General features: G+C 36.5%; 2 protein-coding genes across 2 annotated transcripts; both read left to right on the top strand.

Annotated features, from left to right (window-relative positions):
* The first annotated feature begins 2,355 nt into the window (after positions 1–2,355).
* LOC120524542 (olfactory receptor 52E4-like) lies at positions 2,356–3,339 on the top strand. The gene has a single exon (XM_039746378.1). The coding sequence runs from the start codon at positions 2,356–2,358 to the stop codon at positions 3,337–3,339; it is 984 nt and encodes a 327-aa protein (XP_039602312.1).
* Positions 3,340–18,851: 15,512 nt separating this feature from the next.
* On the top strand, positions 18,852–19,811 carry LOC120524541 (olfactory receptor 52E4-like). Its single transcript, XM_039746377.1, has one exon. It carries the CDS (start codon positions 18,852–18,854, stop codon positions 19,809–19,811), a length of 960 nt encoding a protein of 319 aa, XP_039602311.1.
* The last annotated feature ends 4,279 nt before the right edge of the window (positions 19,812–24,090 follow it).

Here is a 24,090-nt window from a genome sequence, read left to right as displayed (position 1 = left end):
AGCTCTATTGTAGGCACAGAGCTGGACAGTTTGACATCTGTGGCAGAGCGACGGGCACTGAGCAGTCTCCTGTGAATCATGAAGAATTCACTGCATCCACTGAACAGTATCATCTTCAGACAGAGGAGCAGCTTCAGCGATAGATTACTGTCACTGTCCTGCTCCACTGACAGACTGAGGAGATCATTCCTCCCCTACACTATTCTACTCTTCAATTCCACCTGGGGGGGTAAACATTAACACTATACAAGATTATAGACTGTTATACCTGCCTCGCACACTCCACCTTGCATTTTTTAACTTGTACTGTGCTTTTATTGCTTCTTAATTAATATTGTTTTTATCAGTATGCTGCTGCTGGAGTATGTGGATTTCCCCTTGGGGATTAATAAAGTATCTATCTATCTATCTATCTATCTATCTATCTATCTATCTATCTATCTATCTATCTATCTATCTATCTATCTATCTATCTATCTATCTATCTATCTACAAGATTAAGATAAAATAATAGGGTGAATAACAGATTTTCTCAGATTGGCAATAATTTTTTGTCCAATCAAGTCAAAAGTCCTCCATCATTTAACATCAAGAAAATATTTCTACTCTTAGGAGCACACCACATTTTATTTCTAATTGAAATCAATGCAATAAACATTGAAGACTTACTGTTTTGCCGGCACGGTGGTGCAGTGGTAGCGCTGCTGACTCGTAGTAAGGAGACCTGGGTTGGCTTCCCAGGTCCTCCTTGGGTGGAGTTTCCGTGTTCTCCCCATGTCTGCACAGGTTTCCTCTCACAGTCCAAAGACATTGGGAGGTGCATTGGTGTTTCTAAATTGTTCCTCAGTGTGAGCTTGGTGTGTCTGTGTGTGTGCCCTGTGGTGGGCTGACGCCCTGCCTAGGATTTGTTTCTGCCTTGTGCCCTGTGTTGGCTGAGATTGGCTCCAACAGACCCCTGTGTTAGGATATAGTGGGTTGGAAAATGACTGACTGACTTACTGTTCATCTCAAGCATACAGAGAAGATCCAGTGACTGACAATGAGATTGCATGCTTTTAAAACAGTCATACAAATGATTTAAGAAGAGAAGATACATAAAATCTGCTTCTGTTTCACGGTAATGCACACATAAACATCCTTAGCTGTTGAAATGTCTAAGTAGTAGTAAATAGTAAGGTCTCATCCTTTTAATATAATTCTTCAGCCACTGTAGAAGAGTTTCATAGTCAATAAAATAACTTCAATTTCATTGTAATGAATGTAAACATTCATGTATCTACTCATTTTATGAACTTTCTTATTCAACTGAGTTACAATCAATGAAAATGTTAGATGAAGAAAAAATTGAGATTAACGATGTATCTCGCTACCATGAAGGATGAAAAAAAAAAGAATATAAAGAACTCAAGATCTGTGATAATAATTACAAATGCTTACATATTCTCAGTATTTAAAAAGTTAACACAAAAAATTATCCACACTTTGAAAATGTACTACCTGTATAAGTAAGCTTTTTTCAACAAGACTTCAATTACACCGTTCATTGTTTTAGAAAGTCAAACATTATGTTGAAGAGATGGCCATGAGTATGCAATACCATAGTTGGGACTGGAATCTCTCTTACCCGTACTTTTGCCAGTAGAAAGAATGTGCTTCAAGAAGATTGACAATTAAATTGAATGAGTTTGCTTTGCTGTTAGATAAGATATCCTCATTGTAAACTCTAATGGCAATGAATTAAAATACAATAAACCTTTGTACTGAATTTCAAAATTGACATAGGTATTGTATGACATACCAAACTGCAATTACAGTAATCATTTGATTTATTTATTTTCAATGATGACAAAAAAAAATAATAATAATCATGCCAAAATTAAACGGACAACACAAATATGTTTAAATGTATTTAACACCTTGGATTACAATTAATTTTTCCTCAGATAATCCTCTATAAGAAAGTGCAATCTCCAAGGGTTACTTAGTACATTCATAAGAGAATACCAACTCTTATAAATAACACTGTTTTTACAATCCAAATGTTATGACTTAGCTGTTGTACATCCCATTGTATACTGGTAAGGCAAGAATACAGTTGGTTAAAAAAGAATAGTTTTCATTTTTTGAACATAGGAGATTAAATTTATTGCAGTGGTAGAATTTTCCTTATTTAATAGCAAATAATGACAGTGAAGTAAACTTCCACATGCTGCAATTTAGAATTATGCTAAATAGAAATGAAAATGTTAAATTCGTAATGGTAGTATGAAACAAAAAATGTTCATGTTTTATGTTATCTTGCATTGTTGTGTTCACCATTAACCCATACCTATTGTTTATAGAAAAACCACCAGCATGTCTTCTCTGAACACCTCTAATTTACGTCCAAAAGAATTTATTCTGATTGGATTTCCAGGAATGGAGACCTACCAGACTTGGATTTCAATTCCATTTTGTGCCATGTATGTTTTAGCTCTTGTAGCTAATGTGTTGATCATTTATATTATCAAGGTTAATAACAATCTGCATAATCCTATGTATGTTTTACTTGCAACCCTGTCAATTGTGGATCTTGCTTTGTGCAGTTTAGCTTTACAGATTTTAAAGATATTTTGGTTTAATCAGAGAGCTATTGCGTTTGAAGCCTGCTTGTTTCAGATGTTCTGTGTTCACTTTTTTTCATCACTAGAATCTTCAATTCTTGCTATTATGGCTTATGACAGATATGTTGCTATTTACAATCCCTTGCGCTATATGTCAATATTATCATACAAATTTTTAGCTCGAGTGTTCCTATGTCTTCTTCTGCGAGATCTTATCTTAATAGGTTTGCTACCAATCTTCGCATCCAGATTGCCTTTCTGTTCATCAAATGTCATACAACATTGTTACTGTGATCATATGGGTATTGCAAAATTAGCATGCACTGATATATCACTGAATAGTTCTCTAGGCCTTTTAGCAATATCTTGTATATTTGGATTGGATGTGATGTTCATTATATTTAGTTATGTATTGATTCTGAGATCTGTTCTAAAAGTTGGCTCAAACAATGCATTACGTAAAGCACTGAACACATGCGGTTCTCATTTGTTTGTAATTTTGTATTTTTATACAACTTTACTGTTTAGTCTTTTAGTTTATCGAACTGGCATGAAGGTTCTCCCTGAAATTCACATTATGCTTGCTGTTTTATACCTTCTTGTGCCACCAGTCTTGAATCCTCTTGTTTATGCCGTCAGAACCAAGGAAATCCGTCATGCATTTTTGAAAATTGTTTTCAATACAAAAATAACTCAAGGAAATAGTCAGCAAGGTGTTAAAATATTTATTTGTTAAATAATCCTATGTTTTAAATCTTTCTCTGGCCCTATGACCATTACAGCTTGGATAGTCATAGCTTGCATGTGCCCTGTAGTGGAAAAGAAGACCCAGCAAAGCAATGAATGAATGAACTTGCTTTTTGCCATTCATTTATGTTCTTTTTTCTTGTTTGCTCATCTTAGTTAAATTTGCTGTAAGTTCATCCTACAGTAAATATGGTTTGCTTCAAGCAGGAAGTTAAACCAAGGAAGAACATCAGTCCAACCTTTAAAAATTATTAACTGTGGTTACTATCAGGGCCAGGGCATGCCATTCTGCCAGTCTAGGCAAAGCACAATTATACTGCCCCCTTTGAATTAGCAGCATCAGAACCAATAGGCAAGACTACATAAAGATTACTTATTATGGAGCATTGGAACTTCCACTTGAAATACTAGTAATGTGTGATTTAGGACAAATACAGGCCAACAAGATTTCTGCAGCTTTAATAACAGCTGAGTACTGCCATTCCACCCTGGCCGATACAAATCTCTCTGAAATTCATGGTCTCTCTCCCTGGCATCAAAAGGCACAAACTGGCACTCTATATATGAAAAAATATGCACAGAGCAGACTGACAGCTTACTCAAATAAAGAAAACATGAATAAACCAATATAATTATTACATTACTGAACCTTTCCTTACATAAATGTGTGCACTGGCTGCAGATATTCTTACTTCATTTTCTAACTTGGATGTTCTGCTGCAGTTTATACTCTATGGAAATGACAGCAATTCCATGAACACTATCTTGTGTCACTACACTGCACAGTTGTTTTTTATTGTTTTGTTTCATTTTAATTTTGAGAAATTGCCTTTTCCAATAGCACCGAGATGAGAAGTCAGACAGACACTCTTAACTGTCTGAGACAGCGTACTTAAAGAATGAGCCTCAGTGTTTTTGGAGTGCCTGCAGTTTTAATTCTCTCCTTCTTCTAATATTTCCAGCCAGGCAGTTTAGGTTGTTTTAACACTCTGCATTTCACGAATGATCACTGATCTTTTACCCCACAGACCAGAATTGGTATCTCTGTTATAAAGTCAGTGTGGGCAGCCCGAGCTGGGATTAACACGTCTTAGCTATTTGACATGACAGGAGAGAGCTTGATAGAATCAGATGCTTTGCTATTGTTTCTAAAAGGATGAATAGTAGTTCAAACTAAAGGGATACATATGGTCACTCTAATCAATCGCCTGCTGTGCCAATTTAGATGTTGCAGCTACAGATATTATGAAAAAACATTTTTAAGATTGATAAAAGAAAATGTTTTCATATTGGTGTTATGCATTGATATTTTGGGTGTATACTTTCTGTTATTGTCTAAAACAGAATTATAGCCAATGAGTTACAATAAGGTACATGAATGTATGCAACTACAAAATTCTTAGTAATTTAAGAAATGCTTTTAATTTTCTTTATATATATGTAGAGTGGTTTTAACAATCATTAAAAAAAGACATAATTATTATTTCTAGACTGTCATGCCTGGTTGGCTCCTGTCTTCTGTTCAGTACTGTAGGATTATCTTCACTCTCCATGCTGCAATGAAAAGAAAAACTCTCCTTAATGGAAAGAAGGATGAAAAATCCTTCGAAGTGCTGAATCTAAACAACATTTTGTGATTTTGATAGAATAGTATTGAAAAGCAAAAGGGGAATAGGTTATACATTTGCTCAATATTTGATGAACAATGGAAAATAAAAAGAGTCATGAATAAAAATATACATTGAAAAGGCTAGATCTGTGTAAATGTAAAATATTGAGAGGTATTTTTCAGCAGGTGTTGTTAAAAATAAATTTACAAGGGTGGATAAAAGTGTAATTTACTTAATCTAATTGTGTATAATTTTTATTTTATATAAATTCATTTACTTTGTAATTTTCAAGTAAAATATGATTTTAAGCTAAATCATATGTTCCACTGTAAAAGGGGAGAAGCAAAAAACTTCTCATTGGCTATTCACTTAACTAAACCATACAAAATGACCATAAATATGGGTTATGTATTCCATATGAATACATAAACAGCATGTTGAATCCACATCATGTTATTTCTGTTTATTTTATTTAAGTCATAAGTAATATATGAAAAAAATGTAGCTTTTATGTTTTACTTCTCTAGACAATAATCACCCTTTTCAACCCTCTCAACTAAACCATGAGTAATGTGTATTATTGTAAATAAGTGTTTTGCATTGTGAATATGTATAAAACATTTTGAATCCAAAATAAAGATATGTGTGCAAAACATGTTTCCTTTATTTACTTCTTATAAGTAATAAACACACATGAAAGTAATTAGCTTTATATACAATATGTATCTGAAAAACGCAGAGCCTGTTGCAAAATACAGTACGATCACAATAATCTAATAGGCTACCTGATCCATCATATTGTCTTTTGTAAAATGGGTGCATTTTGGAGAATATATACAGCATTACAAAAGATGAACCTATGTTTAAAAAATGAAAAAAAAGTAAAAATTTTAGGTATTTGTAAAAACATGGGACAGGAGTCGATACTACTAACATTTTTTACAGATCAGGAAAATAAAATAGCCACGCTTTCTGTTTTGCCAGAAAAGTCCTATATTTAAATATGTTGCCTTTTACAAACCTATAATTTAAGATAGATTAGAATTAGTTAATTAAGTAATAATAGTGTTTACATTGCACATTTGTAAATGATGTAATGTTAAAAAAGTAAAATAAAATATCATTGCAAAGTTTCCTATTGCGCTGCTTGTACTTAAATACGGACATTAAAATATTTCACTGGTCAGTAAAACACACTCAATGGCCAGAATTAATTTGCTGGTATGTGGTCACAATGTGTACTCACACAAATAATATCACTGACTAGAGGTTTGGAAAAAAATATCACTTTCCTGAAGACATAAAAAGCAAAGAACAAAGACTGACCAAAGAGGAATGTGAGATGAATAGACAGAATCAAAACATCATGAATAAGGTTACAGTGAATAAACTGTTTTGACATGCAGAATAAAAGAATCAGTTATTATACATGAGTATGGAAATGTCAATCATCCACCGCACTGAATTGTCAGATGAGAGTATCTTTATAGTTTCTATTAATGGGAAACTGTCTTTCCTTTAGGAGGCAAGTAGAGGTAGTCAGCATAACTAAAATTACAATATATTATGGCGCAAATGTATGTAAAATGTGATTAGTAGTGTTCATGGAATCTCCATCTTCTTTCACAGACTTCTCTGGAGGTCACCTATTGATATCCCAATTTTGGTTTGACTTTCTTTAACCAGAAGAAGACTCCATTTTTAAATTCTTCCTGTATGGTGTGGTCATTAGGGACTTTTGTTTGACTACTTGAATGAGAACATAAAATTAAATTAGCTGTTACTGTATTCAATTAACATTTAAAACTGCATATATTGGGAGACTTTTAGTCGGTTAAACTTTGAGATTTTACCATACTCTATTCTAAGCCCACTTCATCCTAGCAAGCATGGGGTACAAGCCAATTTAGCATCGCTAATCCCCCTAACTTGTCTAGTACTCTCATATCTTTGGACTGTGGGAGGAAACTGAACCACCTGGAGGAAACTTATGCAGACATGGGGAGAACAAGCAAACTCCACACAAGGAGTACACAGGGTGAAAACCCTGCTCTCCTTACTGTGAGCAGCACAGCTACCCTGTGCCTCCATGCTGCCCTGTTTGGGAGATTCTGGTTTTGTAAAACAGCAGCTGATCCACCTGAACTCACTTTTGTCTCTGTAACTAGTCAGACTAATTAATTAAATATTGTTTTGTTTTGCAAGGTACTTAAATTATTATGAAAATGGAGAGAAGAGGATTATAAATCTACCTATTGCAGAGATCAAAACTTCAACAGAAATATTTGATCACTTACTCTAAGATAATGAAAGACCAAGATTTTATTCATGATACTTAAGATTTGTACAAAATGACAGAACTAAAGTGTAAAGTTACATATCAGAAATTAAAAATGAAATGCAGGCCATTGTCCAATTACATTAAAGACATAAGGAGCTTGCTATTGACTGTGCCTTGTTATTTTCATTATATAAAAGGTTACACTAACTTTATAACCTGCAGTGGGCTGGTGCCCTGCCTGGGGTTTGTTTCCTGCCTTGTGCCCTGTGTTGGCTGGGATTGGCTCCAACAGACTCCCGTGACCCTGTAGTTAGGAGATAGTGGGTTGGATAATGGATGGATGGATGGATGATTTTATAACACCATTATTAAAGCTTACTCATGATACATAGTGTGATGGATACCCGGGCATCAGCTAGCCCAAACCCCGACACGAACACAGAATCACAGTCCCAGGTTCAAATAAAGGTTGTTAATTTATTTATTAGCAACAAATACGTCTAACATGGTACAAAAGCACAAACCACAGGTTTTCTCTCTTCCCAATAACTCTCTCTCTCTCTCACCACCGCACTGCCCTCCTCCATTCAAGTGATGCCTCTCTACCTCCCAGCACCGACCCGCTTGGATAAGGGTGTGCGGTCCCTTTTATTATAGACTCAGGAGTACTTCCTGTGTCAGGCGATTGCCCGATCGAAGTACTTTCCGCTCACATGAAAGTCCCTCATCAAAGTAGAGAGCTTGCTTCCCTGCAGCACCCACTTGTGGCACCCTGTGACCCTAGAAGGGCTGCCTTGCCGGACTACATTTCCGGGAATGCCCTGCTGACATCCCACAAGGCACAGATAACCAGGGCTGCTGCCATCTAGTGTGCTGGGGGAATAAAAAAAAACAGCAATATCTTCTCTTTTTAATGGGATGCCCGTCCAGCCCACGTGGCACCTACAATAGGTAGGTAGGCAAGCTGCATATGAAGACCAATCTGTGTCGGTCATTGTGGCATCTACCACATTGAAAACAGCACTAAGGCTGAATACTGAGTCAAATATCAGAATGAACAATGTTGTTAATAAAGCTGAAATTGAACAATGCTGTTATTTCACAACTTACATAAGGTGGTATTCTGGACATATAACATCAATAACCTTATATAAATGCCAAAATGTTTCTCAAGTGATTCTATGCAAAATCAGCAGAGTCTTTTCTTCCCCTCTGTAGGACATATTCCTAATAAAAAAGCAATAAAGATCTTTTAGCATTTATTACAGTTATATGCAAGCTAACATTACTCCTTCCTATGTTGTTGAAAAAAACCTTCCTCTATTTTCAAAGAAGTCATTCACAGAGACCAGTTAAGAATGCAGAACAAATTTTTATTAGAACATAAATATACACAAACTTTGCTGTCTATGGAGTGAACAGTTAATTTAATACTTTGTATGCTTTTATACTTTTCTGTTACATTACCTCATCTAATACATCACATCATCAGACTGTTAGTATGAATAATATGCAGAAGTTTATTATCTCATCCAATCAACAAGTGCCAGGAGTATTTCCAGACTCCTGCAGACTCTCATTAAAAGGGGAGTCCTGAAGACTTTTCTATTGACTTAGTGTCGCTTCACAGGAGGGTTCTTTGGACCTTCCCATTAGTTTATGTTCGCTTTCTACAGGGGTGTTCATTAGTCATTCTTCTTCTTCTCCTGGCTGCTCCCGCTAGGGGTTGCCACAGCAGATCATCTAAATAACTTTGTCCGCATATTGATTTGGCAAAATTTTACACCGGATGCCCTTCCTGACTTAACCCCCACCCCCATTTATCCGGGCTTGGGACCGGCATGAAGAAACACACTGGTTTGTGCATCCCCTGTGGCCTTGGGAAATCAAGCTGGTGGTTTCTCTAAGATGAGGAAGACCACACATGCTCAAGCTTTAAGTCACGTTAATTAACTCTTTAGTTAACTTCAGTATTTTTCCTTATATTTTAATAATTCATTGTTACAATTTCATTTCAGTATAATAGTTGTAAAAATTATAAATTAACTAAGAATTCCATACTGTCAATGAGAGTTTAAATATAGATTACTGTATATGTGAAGTCACATAAAACTAAGTAAAGTGTTACTCTGAAAAACTGCTGATTTATATTATAAAGGTCAATAGTTACAACAAACACCAATATGCACATTGAGCTATAGCACAGATTTTGCACATGTACTACAAAACCCAAAAGTATTTCCGTTCTACTGAAAGAATCTATTATTTCATGAATGGTAAGTTTCTGCTTAGCATTCATCACATTTAGAATATAGTCTGTCTTCCAACTACCTATGTCATGGTGATAAGACCCAAGATGTGGGCTTCTGGAAAAACAGAGATACCCATCACCAAGGTGGAGAAGGACCAGGAGAGCAATGGGAAGTAAATACCCTGAGTAGTAGAGTGCCATACTCCCTTACTGTGCCTGAGGTCAAAGAACAACAGGTGAAGGGACACTGGTGCATACATGGTTGCTGCTCTTCCTTGTTAACAACACTTTTCATTAGATTTCGCATTAATCTGCACTTTTTACAGTCCTTTCATTTTATTTTATTGTATGTATAGTTCATGGATGCAATTGACTCGAATAGCATTGATTTTCAATTTATTTTTATGGACTTTACCTTGACTGGGTTATCAGCCTCGGGGACAACTGAATCTTTCTTTTGATTGCCTGCTCCTGCCTAATGTTCCTGCCTCATGTTTGATCTACAAACATTTTTTCTCTGCAACCTAGAGATCTAGGAGCTGGGGATACTCTGTCTCCTTGATTATAATGGATATGCTGGATTGCTGTTGATTTCTTTGGTATGTGCTTTGAGTGGGGATGACTGAGAAGTGATCTAACGTTCGCAGCCACCTGGCTTACGGCTTTGGGGCAATCACACCTGTAATACCCAGCACTATATGTATGTGGTAGTTTGCTGGTAGCTATCTTTCATGTGCATCTTGTAATATCTCCTAGTATAGTTTCTTCTGGATTTTTTGCTGCTTTGCTATCATCGCTCATTTGCACTCTGTACTATGCTGAAACATTCTTGTGACAAACTTCTTCATATTAAACACCCTCCACCTTAAGACAAGGTGGAGGGTTTGTGGTCGCAGTAATTGCTAGATCAGAGTTAAACATCAAAAGAATCACAATTGACTGTCCATTGTCTTTCGAGAGTCTAGCTCTTAAACTAATAACAAAATCTGGTGCTGTCTTACTTATTGTTGTCTATTGTCCCCCAAAATACAATGGGTCTTTCTTATATGACCTGTCTCATCTTTTAATCCACTTCAGTTCCTTCTTCCAAAGAATCATTTTTCTTGTCGATTTCAACATCCATATTGACACTCCGACATGTAAACTAAGGAATGAATTCCTGTCCTTCCTTGATTGATCTGACTTGGTGCAACATGTTAATTTTCCTACCCACTCTGGTGGTCATATATTGGACCTTATCTGCACATCTGTCTGCGACACTTGCAGTGATTTTGGACTTTATAATCATAAAGCAGTACTTTTACCTGTCTCGTTACCTCTCCCACCTCTTACCTGTAAACGGCAAATTTCTTTTAGAAACCTTAAATATATCTGTCCGTCTGTCCTTGCTGAATCCATTTCTGATCTTTTTATGTCTTCCCCTAATCCATCAATGCTAGATGGTCTTATTGACTTCTATAACTCAGTCCTTCATTCAGCACTAGATAAAACAGCTCAGTTAAAACATAAGGAAGTTTCCTTTAAGCGTTTAGCTCCATGGTATAATTCATAATTACAAGTCTATGAAAGCAGCTGGCTGATGCCTTGAGAGAATGACACGTAAGACTGGCCTCACTGTGCATATCTAAGCTTTCTCTGACTATCAAAGGGCTTAAAGGGCTGCACTAACTGCAGCCAAGAACACATATTATGACAGAATAATAGAACAGTGGTCATGATAACATGAGGGTTTTGTTCTCTGCATTTAAAACACTACTAGCCTTATTATCTTCTCTACTGAAGCCTGTGAAAAATTCCTCCACTTTATTTATAATAAAACCAAAGATCTAAATAATTCAACTCAATCTAAATCCATTATACATTTATGTCTTTCCCTGGTTTCCCATCCCATCTAGCTCATTTTCTAAATTTTTACCAGTCATATCTGCATTTGTTAATGACCTGCTTTGTAAAATCAGGCCGACTACCTGTGTACTGGACTCCATCCCCACCACACATCTTAAATCCTGCCTTCGTGCCAATCCTGACTGTTACAACAATACTAAACACATCCCTTGACATCAGCTTTGTGGCAGTCACTTTTAAAATTGCTTCTGCAACTCCAATGTTAAAAAACTCTGCTCTTGATGTGGACAATCTTAACAATATCTCTCACTAACCCTTTCTGTCAAAAGTTCTTGAGGGTGTTGTAGCCTCCCAACTCACCAATTACTTAACTTCTAATGATTTGATGGAATCCTTTCAGTCTGGTTCAGTCTTGGCCATATTATTTGTTGCTTTGGTACTGTGCTCTCATTTTTATGTAGATGATGGTCAGTTTATTTAATTGTTTAAAGCAAAATGTCATCAGAGCTTTCTCAGCTAACAACTACAGTGGTGTGAAAAACTATTTGCCCCCTTCCTGATTTCTTATTCTTTTGCATGTTTGTCACACAAAATGTTTCTGATCATCAAGCACATTTAACCATTAGTCAAATATAACACAAGTAAACACAAAATGCAGTTTTTAAATGATGGATTTTATTATTTAGGGAGAAAAAAAATCCAAACCTACATGGCCCAGTGTGAAAAAGTAATTGCCCCCTGAACCTAATAACTGCTTGGGCCACCCTTAGCAGCAATAACTGCAATCAAGCGTTTGCGATAACTTGCAATGAGTCTTTTACAACGCTCTGGAGGAATTTTGGCTCACTCATCTTTGCAGAATTGTTGTAATTCAGCTTTATTTGAGGGTTTTCTAGCATGAACCGCCTTTTTAAGGTCATGCCATAACATCTCAATTGGATTCAGGTCAGGACTTTGACTAGGCCACTCCAAAGTCTTCATTTTGTTTTTCTTCAGCCATTCAGAGGTGGATTTGCTGGTGTGTCTTTGGTCATTGTCCTGTTGCAGCACCCAAGATCGCTTCAGGTTGAGTTGACGAACAGATGGCCGGACATTCTCCTTCAGGATTTTTTGGTAGACAGTAGAATTCATGGTTCCATCTATCACAGCAAGCCTTCCAGGTCCTGAAGCAGCAAAACAACCTCAGACCATCACACTACCACCACCATATTTTACTGTTGGTATGATGTTCTTTTTCTGAAATGCTGTGTTCCTTTTACGCCAGATGTAGCGGGACATTTGCCTTCCAAAACGTTCAACTTTTGTCTCATCAGTCCACAAGGTATTTTCCCAAAAGTCTTGGCAATCATTGAGATGTTTCTTAGCAAAATTGAGACGAGCCCTAATGTTCTTTTGCTTACGGTGGTTTTGCGTCTTGGAAATCTGCCATGCAGGCCGTTTTTGTCCAGTCTCTTTCTTATGGTGGAGTCGTGAACACTGACCTTAATTGAGGCAAGTGAGGCCTGCAATTCTTCAGACGTTGTCCTGGGGTCTTTTGTGACCTCTCGGATGAGTCGTCTCTGCGCTCTTGGGGTAATTTTGGTCGGCCGGCCACTCCTGGGAAGGTTCATCACTGTTCCATGTTTTGCCATTTGTGGATAATGGCTCTCACTGTGGTTCACTGGAGTCCCAAAGCTTTAGAAATGGCTTTATAACCTTTACCAGACTGATAGATCTCAATTACTTCTGTTCTCATTTGTTCCTGAATTTCTTTGGATCTTGGCATGATGTCTAGCTTTTGAGGTGCTTTAGGTCTACTTCTCTGTGTCAGGCAGCTCCAATTTAAGTGATTTGTTGATTGAAACAGGTGTGGCAGTAATCAGGCCTGGGGGTGGCTACTGAAATTGAACTCAGGTGTGATACACCACAGTTAGGTCATTTTTTAACAAGGGGGCAATTACTTTTTCACATAGGGCCATGTAGGTTTGGATTTTTTCTCCATAAATAATAAAAACCATCATTTAAAAACTGCATTTTGTGTTTACTTGTGTTATATTTGACTAATGGTTAAATGTGTTTGATGATCAGAAACATTTTGTGTGACAAACATGCAAAAGAATAAGAAATCAGGAAGGGGGCAAATAGTTTTTCACACCACTGTAGTCTCTGTGAAATTAAAGCCTGGACAGAGCAAAACTCTTTAAAATTAAATTGCAACAAAACTGAACTGCAAATTTGCACTAAAGCAGAACTTAAGAAAATGAGCTACTTTTCAGTCACTCTTGATGGTGATCTCATTAGACCTTCTAATGCAAGGAATCTTATTGTCATTTATAGATAGATAGATAGATAGATAGATAGATAGATAGATAGATAGATAGACACTTTATTAATCCCCAAAGGGAAATTCACATACTCCAGCAGCAGTATACTGATAATAAACAATATTAAATTAAAGAGTGATAAAAATGCAGGAATGAAAGACAGTGACTTTGTATAATGTTAACGTTTACCCCCCAGGGTGGAACTGAAGAGTTGCATAGTGTGGGGGAGGAATGATCTCCTCAGTCTGTCAGTAAAGCAGGATAGTGACAGCAGTCTGTCGCTGAAGCTGCTCCTGTGTCTTTATTATTATTAGTAGTATTATTATTAAAGAAGGGAAATTCTCAGTATCACTCCTGAGGGGTATTCTGCTAACAGGTAGTATTTCAAAATGTGGTCTGTGGTCTTAATGCTTAGAACTTGAGGATGAGAGGATATTGAAGGAGACTTTCTAAGAAGATAAGTTGCAGCTGAATGATTTTAGAATTTCTAAGCACCCCTAACACATGCAGGAAAGGGCCATCAGTCAAGTTTAGGCCTGGACCCAACGATGTCCTCAACTGAACACTGTGATACACTGGTCCCACGACTAGTTTTAAAGAGCTATGCCCAGCCTGTAGGTTATTCTGAAAAGGCTCAAGACGTAAACCCCAGATAGGATTTATTATAGTTACCACTGTTAGAGAGGGTAGGAAGGGACCAATAGTGATCTGACAAGGAGAATCGACAGCCAGACATTGAAGGCAAAACCATTCAAAAATTGAGAAGATTGGAAACATAAGCTACCTTTTACAGCTGGGTATTTAGCCCATGTTTAGAAAGTTTGATATAAGGCTGTTTTTGCACCTTCCCTTTGGAACAGTTAAAGGAATTGAACTGAATTGAATTCTCACATTTGTCCAAGCCTTTTAATAGATTGTTAGATTCAAATGATAGTTGATATGAGCCAGTTTGACAGAGGCTTGTGGATATTTGAGAGTTTTTTTAATTACTGAAATAATAATCCTAATTTAACAAGCAATAGTCTCAAAAATTAAATATATAAGATTAAGTATAAAATAATCGGGCAAACATCAGAATTTCTGTTTTACTTTAATTTTTTGGTCCAATAAAGTTAGGAGTCCTGCCATTTCTTAACATCTTGGAAATATTTCTGTTTTTAGGACTATACCACATTTTATTTCTAGCTGAAATCAATACAATAACCATTGCAGATTTACTGTACATTTAAAGCATACAGACAAATTCCAGTGACTGACAATAAGACTGCATGTTTTTAAAACTGTCATGAATGATTGGAGAAGAGAAGATATATAAAACGTGCTTCTGCTTTAAAGTAAAGCACCCATAAACAACCTTAGATCTAGAAACATGTAGCAAGGTCTTGTCTTTTTGACACAATTCTTCCACTACTGAATTTTGAAGTCAGTTCAATAACTTAAATTTCATTGTAATGAATGTAAATAAAAAAAATCACAGACATGTTATTTCTTTATTTGTCCCAAGCAAGGAATTCTTTATTTGACAAAGACCCTGGCTGCAAGGTTCATGCATGTGTGTTGCTTAATTCCAGACCCTTTTAATAATCATTTTCTGACCTTTAATAATTCACACCTTGTTAACATGTATCCACAATTAATAATTCTCAGAACAAACAACTAAGACCAATTATTGGAATAATCATTCTGCCTTTCAGACAACCTAACTTCTATGCCAGATTGTACTGGTCAATTATGCTAACATCACAGAAGATGACCTAAGTCTTTCTTGGTTCCTTTTAATACTGTACAATGAATAAATAAATACATAAATAAAAAATAAGAATAAGTATAAAGATTATATATAAAGATACACTAAGTAAGTTTTCCATTAGTTTGAATATGTATCCATTTTCTGAACTTTCTTAATCAGTTCTGAGTTACAATCAAGAAGTGTAGCTGTCTGAATATATATTGCATCTCAATAGGGAGATCGGAAAAGTGCAGTTATCAAATGTTTGCCAGAGTGTAGATGAACAAGATGGAGAAGAAAAAAATGAAATAATGATATATCTTGCTATTATAAAGGATGAAAAAATATATGAAGAATTCAAGATCAATAAACACAGTCACAAAATTTTGCATATCCTATTAATTTATAAGATTGACAAACAAAATTATCCATGCGTTGAAAATGTAACATTACTCATAAATAGCAATAAAAACATTAGAGTATTAAATCTGTGACTAAACTTTTTCAGTAAGACCTCAATTACATTGTTCATTGTTTCAGTAAACCATGCCTTTTATTGAACACATAGCCAAGAGTGTGCAAGAGCATAGTTAGGATTGGAATCTCTCTTCCTCATACTGTTCACTGTCGTGCTTCACATCTTGATACTGAATTAGTCATTTTATTTATTTATTTATCCATCCATCCATTTTCTAACCCGCTGAATCCGAATACAGGGTCACAGGGGTCTGCTTTAGCCAATCCCAGCCAACACAGGGCACAAGGCAGGAACCAATCCTGGGCAGGGTGCCAACCCACCACAGGACACACACAAACACACCCACACACCAAACACACACTAGGGCCAATTTAGAATCACTAATCCACCTAACCTGCATGTCTTTGGATTGTGGGAGGAAACCGGAGCGCCCGGAGGAAACCCACACAGACACGGGAGAACATGCAAACTCCACACAGGGAGGACCCGGGAAGCGAACCCGGGTCTCCTAACTGCGAGGCAGCAGCGATACCACTGCGCCACCGTACCGCCCTTATTTATTTATTATATCATTTCATTTTTTTTAGTAGAAAGGAATTCAATGTGTTTTAAGCACACTGTGGTCATAAAAGATTTCTGGGCATCCTTCATAAAGAGCTGGATGTATCCTGATGTCCAGTTTAAATTACCCTCCATGGCCTAATAATTCTGGACCCCTAATCATCCCCTGTCTCCAATTGGCTATTTATCTCACCACTTCACCTAATAGCTAATGTGTGGTGAGAGTATTGGCAAAACAATGGCCGTCACATCATCCAGATGGATGCTTCAAATTAGTGGTGAAGTTTGCAAGAAGGAAACCATTCCTTAAGAAGGTTCACATAAAAGGACGTCTGGCATTTGCTACAAAGCATGAGAAAGACCCAATTAAGTTGTGGGAGACGATTTTATGGTCATATGAGATCAAAACAGAACTTTTTGATCAGACTTCAAATAGTTAAGTGTGGCGTAAAACAAACACTGCCCATGCCTCAAGAAACACCATTCATATATTGAAATATGTTAGTGGCAGCATCATGCTATGGGGATTGCTCTTCATGCTCTGGGTAAGGCAATCATTTCAGAGTTGGATGGACAGAAATACCGCACAGTATTGCAGGAGAACTTGTTCCAGTCTGCTATAACATATGGCTTGAGATCAGATTCAGCTATCAACATGACACTGACACTAAGCATAAGACCAAAGCGATACAGGAATGGCTCAGAAACAGAAGGCTGAATGTTTTGGAATGACCAAGTCCTGATGTTATTACTGATCCTGTTGAGAATCTGTGGCACTGTAGTAAAATGGGACCACGGCTAGATAACAAGTAGTCATTAGGATAAATAAATAAATAAATAAATAAGTGGCTGGGTTGATTGCCATGAGTGTGCATGCTTGTGCTCAATTGTACGGAGTTCGTGTGGTGAACGAGATAGGGTGTACCCACATGTGGGTGGAGGTGTGTGGTCTGTCTTGATTGCTTCATTGGCTTCATGCAGTCTGCAATAGAGTCGTTGCTCCCACAGAGGTATATAAGGGAGAGTAGGACAAGAAAAGGGTGAGAAAACCAAAAAAACTGTAAGAGAGAGAGAGAAATGTGAAGTTAATACTTGGTCAGCACATATAGTGGAGTAGAGGCAAGGATTCAGATGATGGATCAGTGTTTTTGGGACAGATCTGTTCCTGCTGAACAGTATTGGAGGTCTCTCTAGAGATCTGACAAGTACCAGTTTTTGTGAGAGGAAGATGGGAAAAGACGACTTGTGCAGTCATGGCAGATGCACCGATGGAGGCAGTCAGGGCTAAGCTGTGTTTGAAAGGGACCGCGTTTGCTAACTGCTCTGTTGACTGCAAGACCTGGAAAGGTGAGTTGGCAAGATCATAAAGAGATGTTCTGGGCTGAAGGAGGCAAGAAAGGAGAGGATGGAGGTAAAGCTGGGCAAGAGACGCAAGATGGTGATAGGCCATTTTGTCTTTGAATTATTCTTAAAAGAACTCATGAATTAAAAACTTCCACTTTAGCACCCATCCATTACAGTCATCGTGTGTGTGTCCTCACTTGCCATGGCCCAATACTCGGTTATGACTATCAAAGAGCTAACCCACACTGTCATAGGCACTATCTGAAAACTGCTCTCCTTAGACTTCATTTCACCAACCTAGAGAATGTCTATCAATTCTGCCAAGAAGAATGGGGAAGAATCTCTCCTACACATTGTGCAAAATGGGGACATACTCACCCCAAAAGAATTAAGGCTGTTATTGCAGCTAAGGACTTCTCGACAAAGAATTAATGTGTAGGTCTTGAATGCTTATGCAAACAATAACTTTTCAAATTTTCTTCTTTAGTTAAACAGCTACAGAAAGGTTTATTTTGACTTTGGAAATGTATTGCTACAGCATAAAAGTTTACATTAAAAACACTGAACAGATAAATATGTGTGCAAATCTTTTGTAATACAGAAAATTATAACTTTCAAGGGGAAAACAATACTTTTGTATGCCACTGTAGTTTACACCTTGGAGTGCAATTAATTTTGCCACAGATAATTCTCTATAAGAAACTAAAATCTCCAAGGGTTACTTAGTATGTTCATAAGAGAATATCGACTATTATAAATAACACTGTTTTTACAATTTAAATGTTATAACTTAGTTGTTATGCATCACACTCTACTGGTAAGGCAAGAATAAAGTGTGTTAGAAATGAACAACATTAATTTTTGAATATAGGTGTGTAATTTTGTTGCAGTGACACAATTTTCTTTATTTAATAGCAATTAATGGCAGTTAAGTAAATTTCCACACGCTAATGTTACAGGTTTATGATATAAGGTATAATTAGGTATTTTATATTACAATTTAAATGTCAAATTGTTCATGGTTGATGTTATCTTGCCTTGTTGTGCTCACCACTAATTCATAAGTGTCGTTTTTATTTAAGGTAGAAAAACAACCAGCATGTCTGCTGAGAACATGACTTATTTACGTCCAAAAGAATTTATTCTTATTGGATTTCCAGGAATGGAGAACTACCAGACTTGGATTTCAATTCCATTTTGTGCCATGTATGTTTTAGCTCTTGTAGCTAATGTCTTGATCATCTATATTGTAAAGGTTAACCACAATCTGCATAATCCTATGTATGTTTTACTTGCAACCCTGTCACTTGTGGATCTTGCTTTGTGTAGTTTAACCATACAGATTTTAAAGATATTTTGGTTTAATGACAGAGCTATTGCATTTGAAGCCTGCTTGTTTCAGATGTTCTGTGTTCACTTTTTGTCATCATTAGAATCGTCAATACTTGCTATTATGGCTTATGACAGATATGTTGCTATATACAATCCCTTGCGCTATATGTCAATATTATCATACAAATTTTTAGCTCAAGTGTTTCTGTCTCTTGTTATGAGAGATGTTATCTTAATAGGCTTGCCAACAATCTTTGCATCGAGATTGCCTTTCTGTTCATCAAATGTCATACAACATTGTTACTGTGATCATATGGGTATTGCAAAATTAGCATGTACTGATATATCTATGAATAGTTCTCTAGGCCTTGTAGCAATATCTTGTATATTTGGATTGGATGTGATATTCATTATATTTAGTTATGCATTGATTCTGAGATCTGTTCTAAAGGTTGGCTCAAAGGATGCATTACGTAAAGCACTGAACACGTGCGGTTCTCATTTGTTTGTAATTTTGTATTTTTATACAACTTTACTATTTAGTCTTTTAGTTTATCGGACTGGCATGAAGGTTCTCCCTCAAATTCATGTTATGTTTGCCGTTTTATACCTTCTTGTACCACCAGTCTTGAATCCTCTTGTTTATGCCGTCAGAACCAAGGAAATCCGTCATGCATTTTTGAAAATTGTTTTCAATAAAAAAATAGCTCAAGCAAATGTCCAGTAGCATGTTAAAATATGTATTTGCTAAAGAATGCTAAGTTTTAAATCTTTCTCTGGCCCTGTGACTATTTTAGCTCAGATAGTCATAGTTTACCCATATCCTGTATTGGAAAACAAGTTTCATCAAAGTGATGAGTAATTCAGCTTTTAAATTTGTTATCTTCTTTTTTTTGCCATTCATTTATGTTCTTTTTTCTTGCTCATGTATTTTAGTTAAATTTGCTGTAAATTCAGTCCTACAGTAAATACAGTTGACTTCAAGCAGGTAGCCAATCCAAAGAAGAACACCAATCCACCCTTATAGCTTATATTATTGAAGTGTGGTTACTATCAGCGCCAGTGCATGCCATTTTGCTAGTCTAGGCAAAACACAATTGTGCTGCCCCCTTTGAATTAACATCATCAGAACCAATAGACAAAACTGCATAAAGATTACATATTGAAGAGCAATTGAACTTCTAAATACTAATAATGTGTGATTTAGGGCAAGTACAGGCCAACAAGATTTCTACAGCTCTAATAACAGTTCAGTACTTACATTCTACACTGGCCGATGCAAATCTCTCTGTAGGTCATTGTCTCTCTCTCTCTGACATCAGCAGGCACAAACTGGCACTCTATATATGGAAAAACCATGCACAAACCAGTCTGGCAGCCTACTTAAACAAATAAGAAATCAGGAGTAAATTAATGATATTATTATATTCATTAACCTTTCTTTTAAAAAATCTGTGCACTGTGCCTTCATGCCTGCATGTTCTATTTTGTATGTTCTGTTGGAGTTTATCCTGTATAGAAAATGCTGCCAGTCCATGAACAGTGTCTTATGTTACTGTAGTGTGCAGTACATTTAGGTTTATTTTTTATTTTATCTATTTATTTATTTTAGCTCTGAGATGTTGCCTTTTCCAAAGGTACTCAGTTGACAGACTCTCTTAACTGTCACAGACCTTGAAGAATAATAGTGTTTTTATTCTGCCCTCCTTTTAATATTTTCAGTGAAGCAGTTTAGGTTGTTTAAACCTTCTACAGTTGGTCAACAACCCCACTGATCACTGCCATAAAGTCAGGGGTGGGCAGCCCAAACTCAAATTGACATGTCTGAGCCATTTGATGTAGCAACATCATGTTAAAGTTTTGAATTGATTTTTTCTGTTATGGTGTAAAACAGATCTGTAGAAAATATGTTGCAATAATATACATGTATGCAATTACAAAATTCTTAGCAATTTCAGAAATGCTTTAATATTCAAAATCTCCTATATATATTTCACAAAAAAATCAGTCAAAGATCACCTTGCAAAACTTTTTTTGGTTTTATTTTTTGTCTCCATATTATTATTACAACAGAAAATAGTACTGTGAGGCCTTTTGAATCAAACTGAAGGTTGCATGGACAACAGCCTGGAGAGGATGTCAGGTCATTGTAGGGTCCACTCACACTTCTACAGAAGATAATTTGGAAACATCTAATTTACATGCCTTTGGCGAGGTGAGCAGAAGAATGTAAAACTGTTGGTAATGGAATGGTGGATGGAAAGGCCTTCGTAAAAGTATTTGAAATCAAATAATAGGTTACTTATTTGGTCAATAATTGTTAATTAATTTTAAAAAGCAGTCATGAATAAAAATACAGGGAAAAGGCTGGATATGAGTAAATGTAAAATATTGAGAGATATTTTTTAATATGCATTGTTAAAAATAAGTTTATAAATTGCACTTTACTTCATCTGTGTATAACTTTTATTTTATATAAATGTATTTGCTTTTTCATTTTTTAATTAAAATGGAATGATTTCATGCTTAATTTATATGTTACATTACTAAATGTAAGAAACCAAAAACTTCGTATCGGCTATTCACTTCACCAAACCATAAAAAATAAAAAAAATATAAAAAACACTGTAAATAAGTGTGATGCATTCTGTGTGAATACATAATACATATAAAACGTTGAATTCATAAAGTATATTTCTTCTATTCATTTAATCTATACTAATAAAAGGCAAAGCCCTCACTCACTCACTCACTCACTGACTCATCACTAATTCTCCAACTTCCCGTGTGGGTGGAAGGCTGAAATTTGGCAGGTTCATTCCTTACAGCTTCCTTACAAAAGTTGGGCAGGTTTTATATCGAAATTCTATGCGTAATGGTCATAACTGGAAGCAGTTTTTCTCCATTTACTGTAATGGAGATGAGCTTCAACGCCGTGGGGGCGGAGTTTCGTGTGACATCATCACGCCTCCCACGTAATCACGCAGTACATAGAAAACCAGGAAGACCTCAAAAAATCGCTCAAGAAAACATGCCTTATATAATTGAGAAGGCAGCGAAACAATAAGAAGCGAGCGAGTGACATATACAACCATATTCATGAGTTCTGCTACTTGGAAACAAAGCGATGTAAACCCTACACTTTAAATTAAGTTCATAGACAGGCTGCCGCTGGCGTTTGTAATTTAGTGCCTGCCCATATAAGGCCGTCCGTCAGCGGCAATCCAATAGCAAACTGCCACGGGTAAATATTCACGGGTGAAGGACTGTGCTTATGGAGAGGAAGATGAGATGGTCAGGGTGGTGTTTGACACAAACTCAGCGAAACTGCGAGAGAAAGTTTTAAGTGCCAGGACTAAGGTAACATTAAATAAAGCTATGGACATAGCACGAGATGGCACCAGCACAGCTGGGAACCTTCAATGCAAGTACACCGAGTGGCTCACGTGAACTGACGCAGTGCACAGATAAAAGCAACAGTTCCAAAGAGCTGAACAAAACCGAATTACACAATTGAAAAGGCAGCAAAAATATGAAGCGTCTGATAAGCATATTCATAAATGCAGCTACTGTGGAAACAAAGCACACGGTGGAAAAAGTCAATGTCCTGCTAAAGGAAGACAGTGTAAAAAAAACCCGTGCATGCAGTGTGTCAGGTCTCAGATAAAGAAGAAGACGAGCTGTTTATTGATGCAGTAAGAAACGAATCGATGAATGAAACCTGTTATCTTTACAACGATTGACAAACACGGAATGTAACTTGAACACAACACATCCTACAAATACGAACCTGATTGAAAGAAATAATGATAATCAAATCCTTGATGACAGCAACACTCAGTAACACTCACAAAACAAATACTGTATATTGACAGTCATGTTACGTTATTTTTAAAATGTTCCCTTTTCTTTTTCTAGCTTTTTTAACACACTTCTTCTCCGCTGCGATACGCGGGTATATATATACAGTATGTATATATATATATCCCGCTGTACATACTCGAATAATGGATACTTTATTCGCCATCAATGATTGTTTTGGTAAAGCCATACTCAGTGTATTCATTAGATGAGCGGTAAAAAAGTAAGAGCGAGGGGAGGATGACTCATTGAGGCATGCAGGCTGTAGTGTGCATCAACTCTATCTGAATTGCGCGATCACATTTGAAAAAATATATCTTTTCAAGTTCTATTTAGTCCATATGTGTCAAACTCAAGGGCAGGGCCACATCCGTCCGCGTGTAATTATATCCGCCCGAGATCATTTTATATACTGTATTATTGTTATTAATGGCCCGGGTATATGAAGCTCTGGTAACACAATAAACTACAGATCCCATAATGCAGCGCTTCAGCTGCCTTGCCGAACACTTACAGCGTTAATCAAGTCTACCTTATGATGCTGCAAGTTATTGCGAAGCTAGAGTTATTGCGCACTGAGTTTGCACGGCGCTTTGGTGACTTTGAAGAACAAAAAAAGTCCGTCTACATGCGGCTCGAACCTTGTGCATGTTTGGTAGCACATACTGTATCTGTGTGAGAAGCTCTTCTCAGTGATAAAGACTAACAAAACAGCACACAGGAGTCGCCTCACTGATGAGCACCTGCAATCCATCCTGAGAATCTCCACAACACAGAACCTCACACCAAACAGAAACGAACCTGTGGCCAAAAAAGATGCCAGGCGTCCAGCTCTAAAATGACATATGAGCAAAGACAACTGAATGATTTGATTTGTTATTGCACGTAAGAGCGGAGTCAACCGTTTTAACAAACAGCGTATTGCACTGATACGAAATAGCTGTGTGTGTATATATGTAGATATGTATGTATATGTATATATATGTTTATATGTGTGTGTGTGTGTATATATGTAGATATATATGTATGTATATATGTGTATATGTATAGATATGTATATATATATATATGTTTATGTGTGTGTGTGTAAATATATATATATATATATATATATATATATATATATATATATGACAACAACACTC

The sequence above is a fragment of the Polypterus senegalus genome, chromosome 2, assembly GCF_016835505.1.
Source record: "Polypterus senegalus isolate Bchr_013 chromosome 2, ASM1683550v1, whole genome shotgun sequence".
NCBI classification, from domain to species: domain Eukaryota; kingdom Metazoa; phylum Chordata; class Cladistia; order Polypteriformes; family Polypteridae; genus Polypterus; species Polypterus senegalus.
Note: the sequence above shows the minus strand (reverse complement) of the source record. Positions and strands in the feature narration are given on the sequence as shown.

What these genes read in the sequence shown, in the direction of transcription:
- LOC120524542 (XM_039746378.1), top strand. Translation starts at nt 2,356, where the DNA reads ATGTCTTCTCTGAACACCTCTAATTTACGTCCAAAAGAATTTATTCTG.
- LOC120524541 (XM_039746377.1), top strand. Translation starts at nt 18,852, where the DNA reads ATGTCTGCTGAGAACATGACTTATTTACGTCCAAAAGAATTTATTCTT.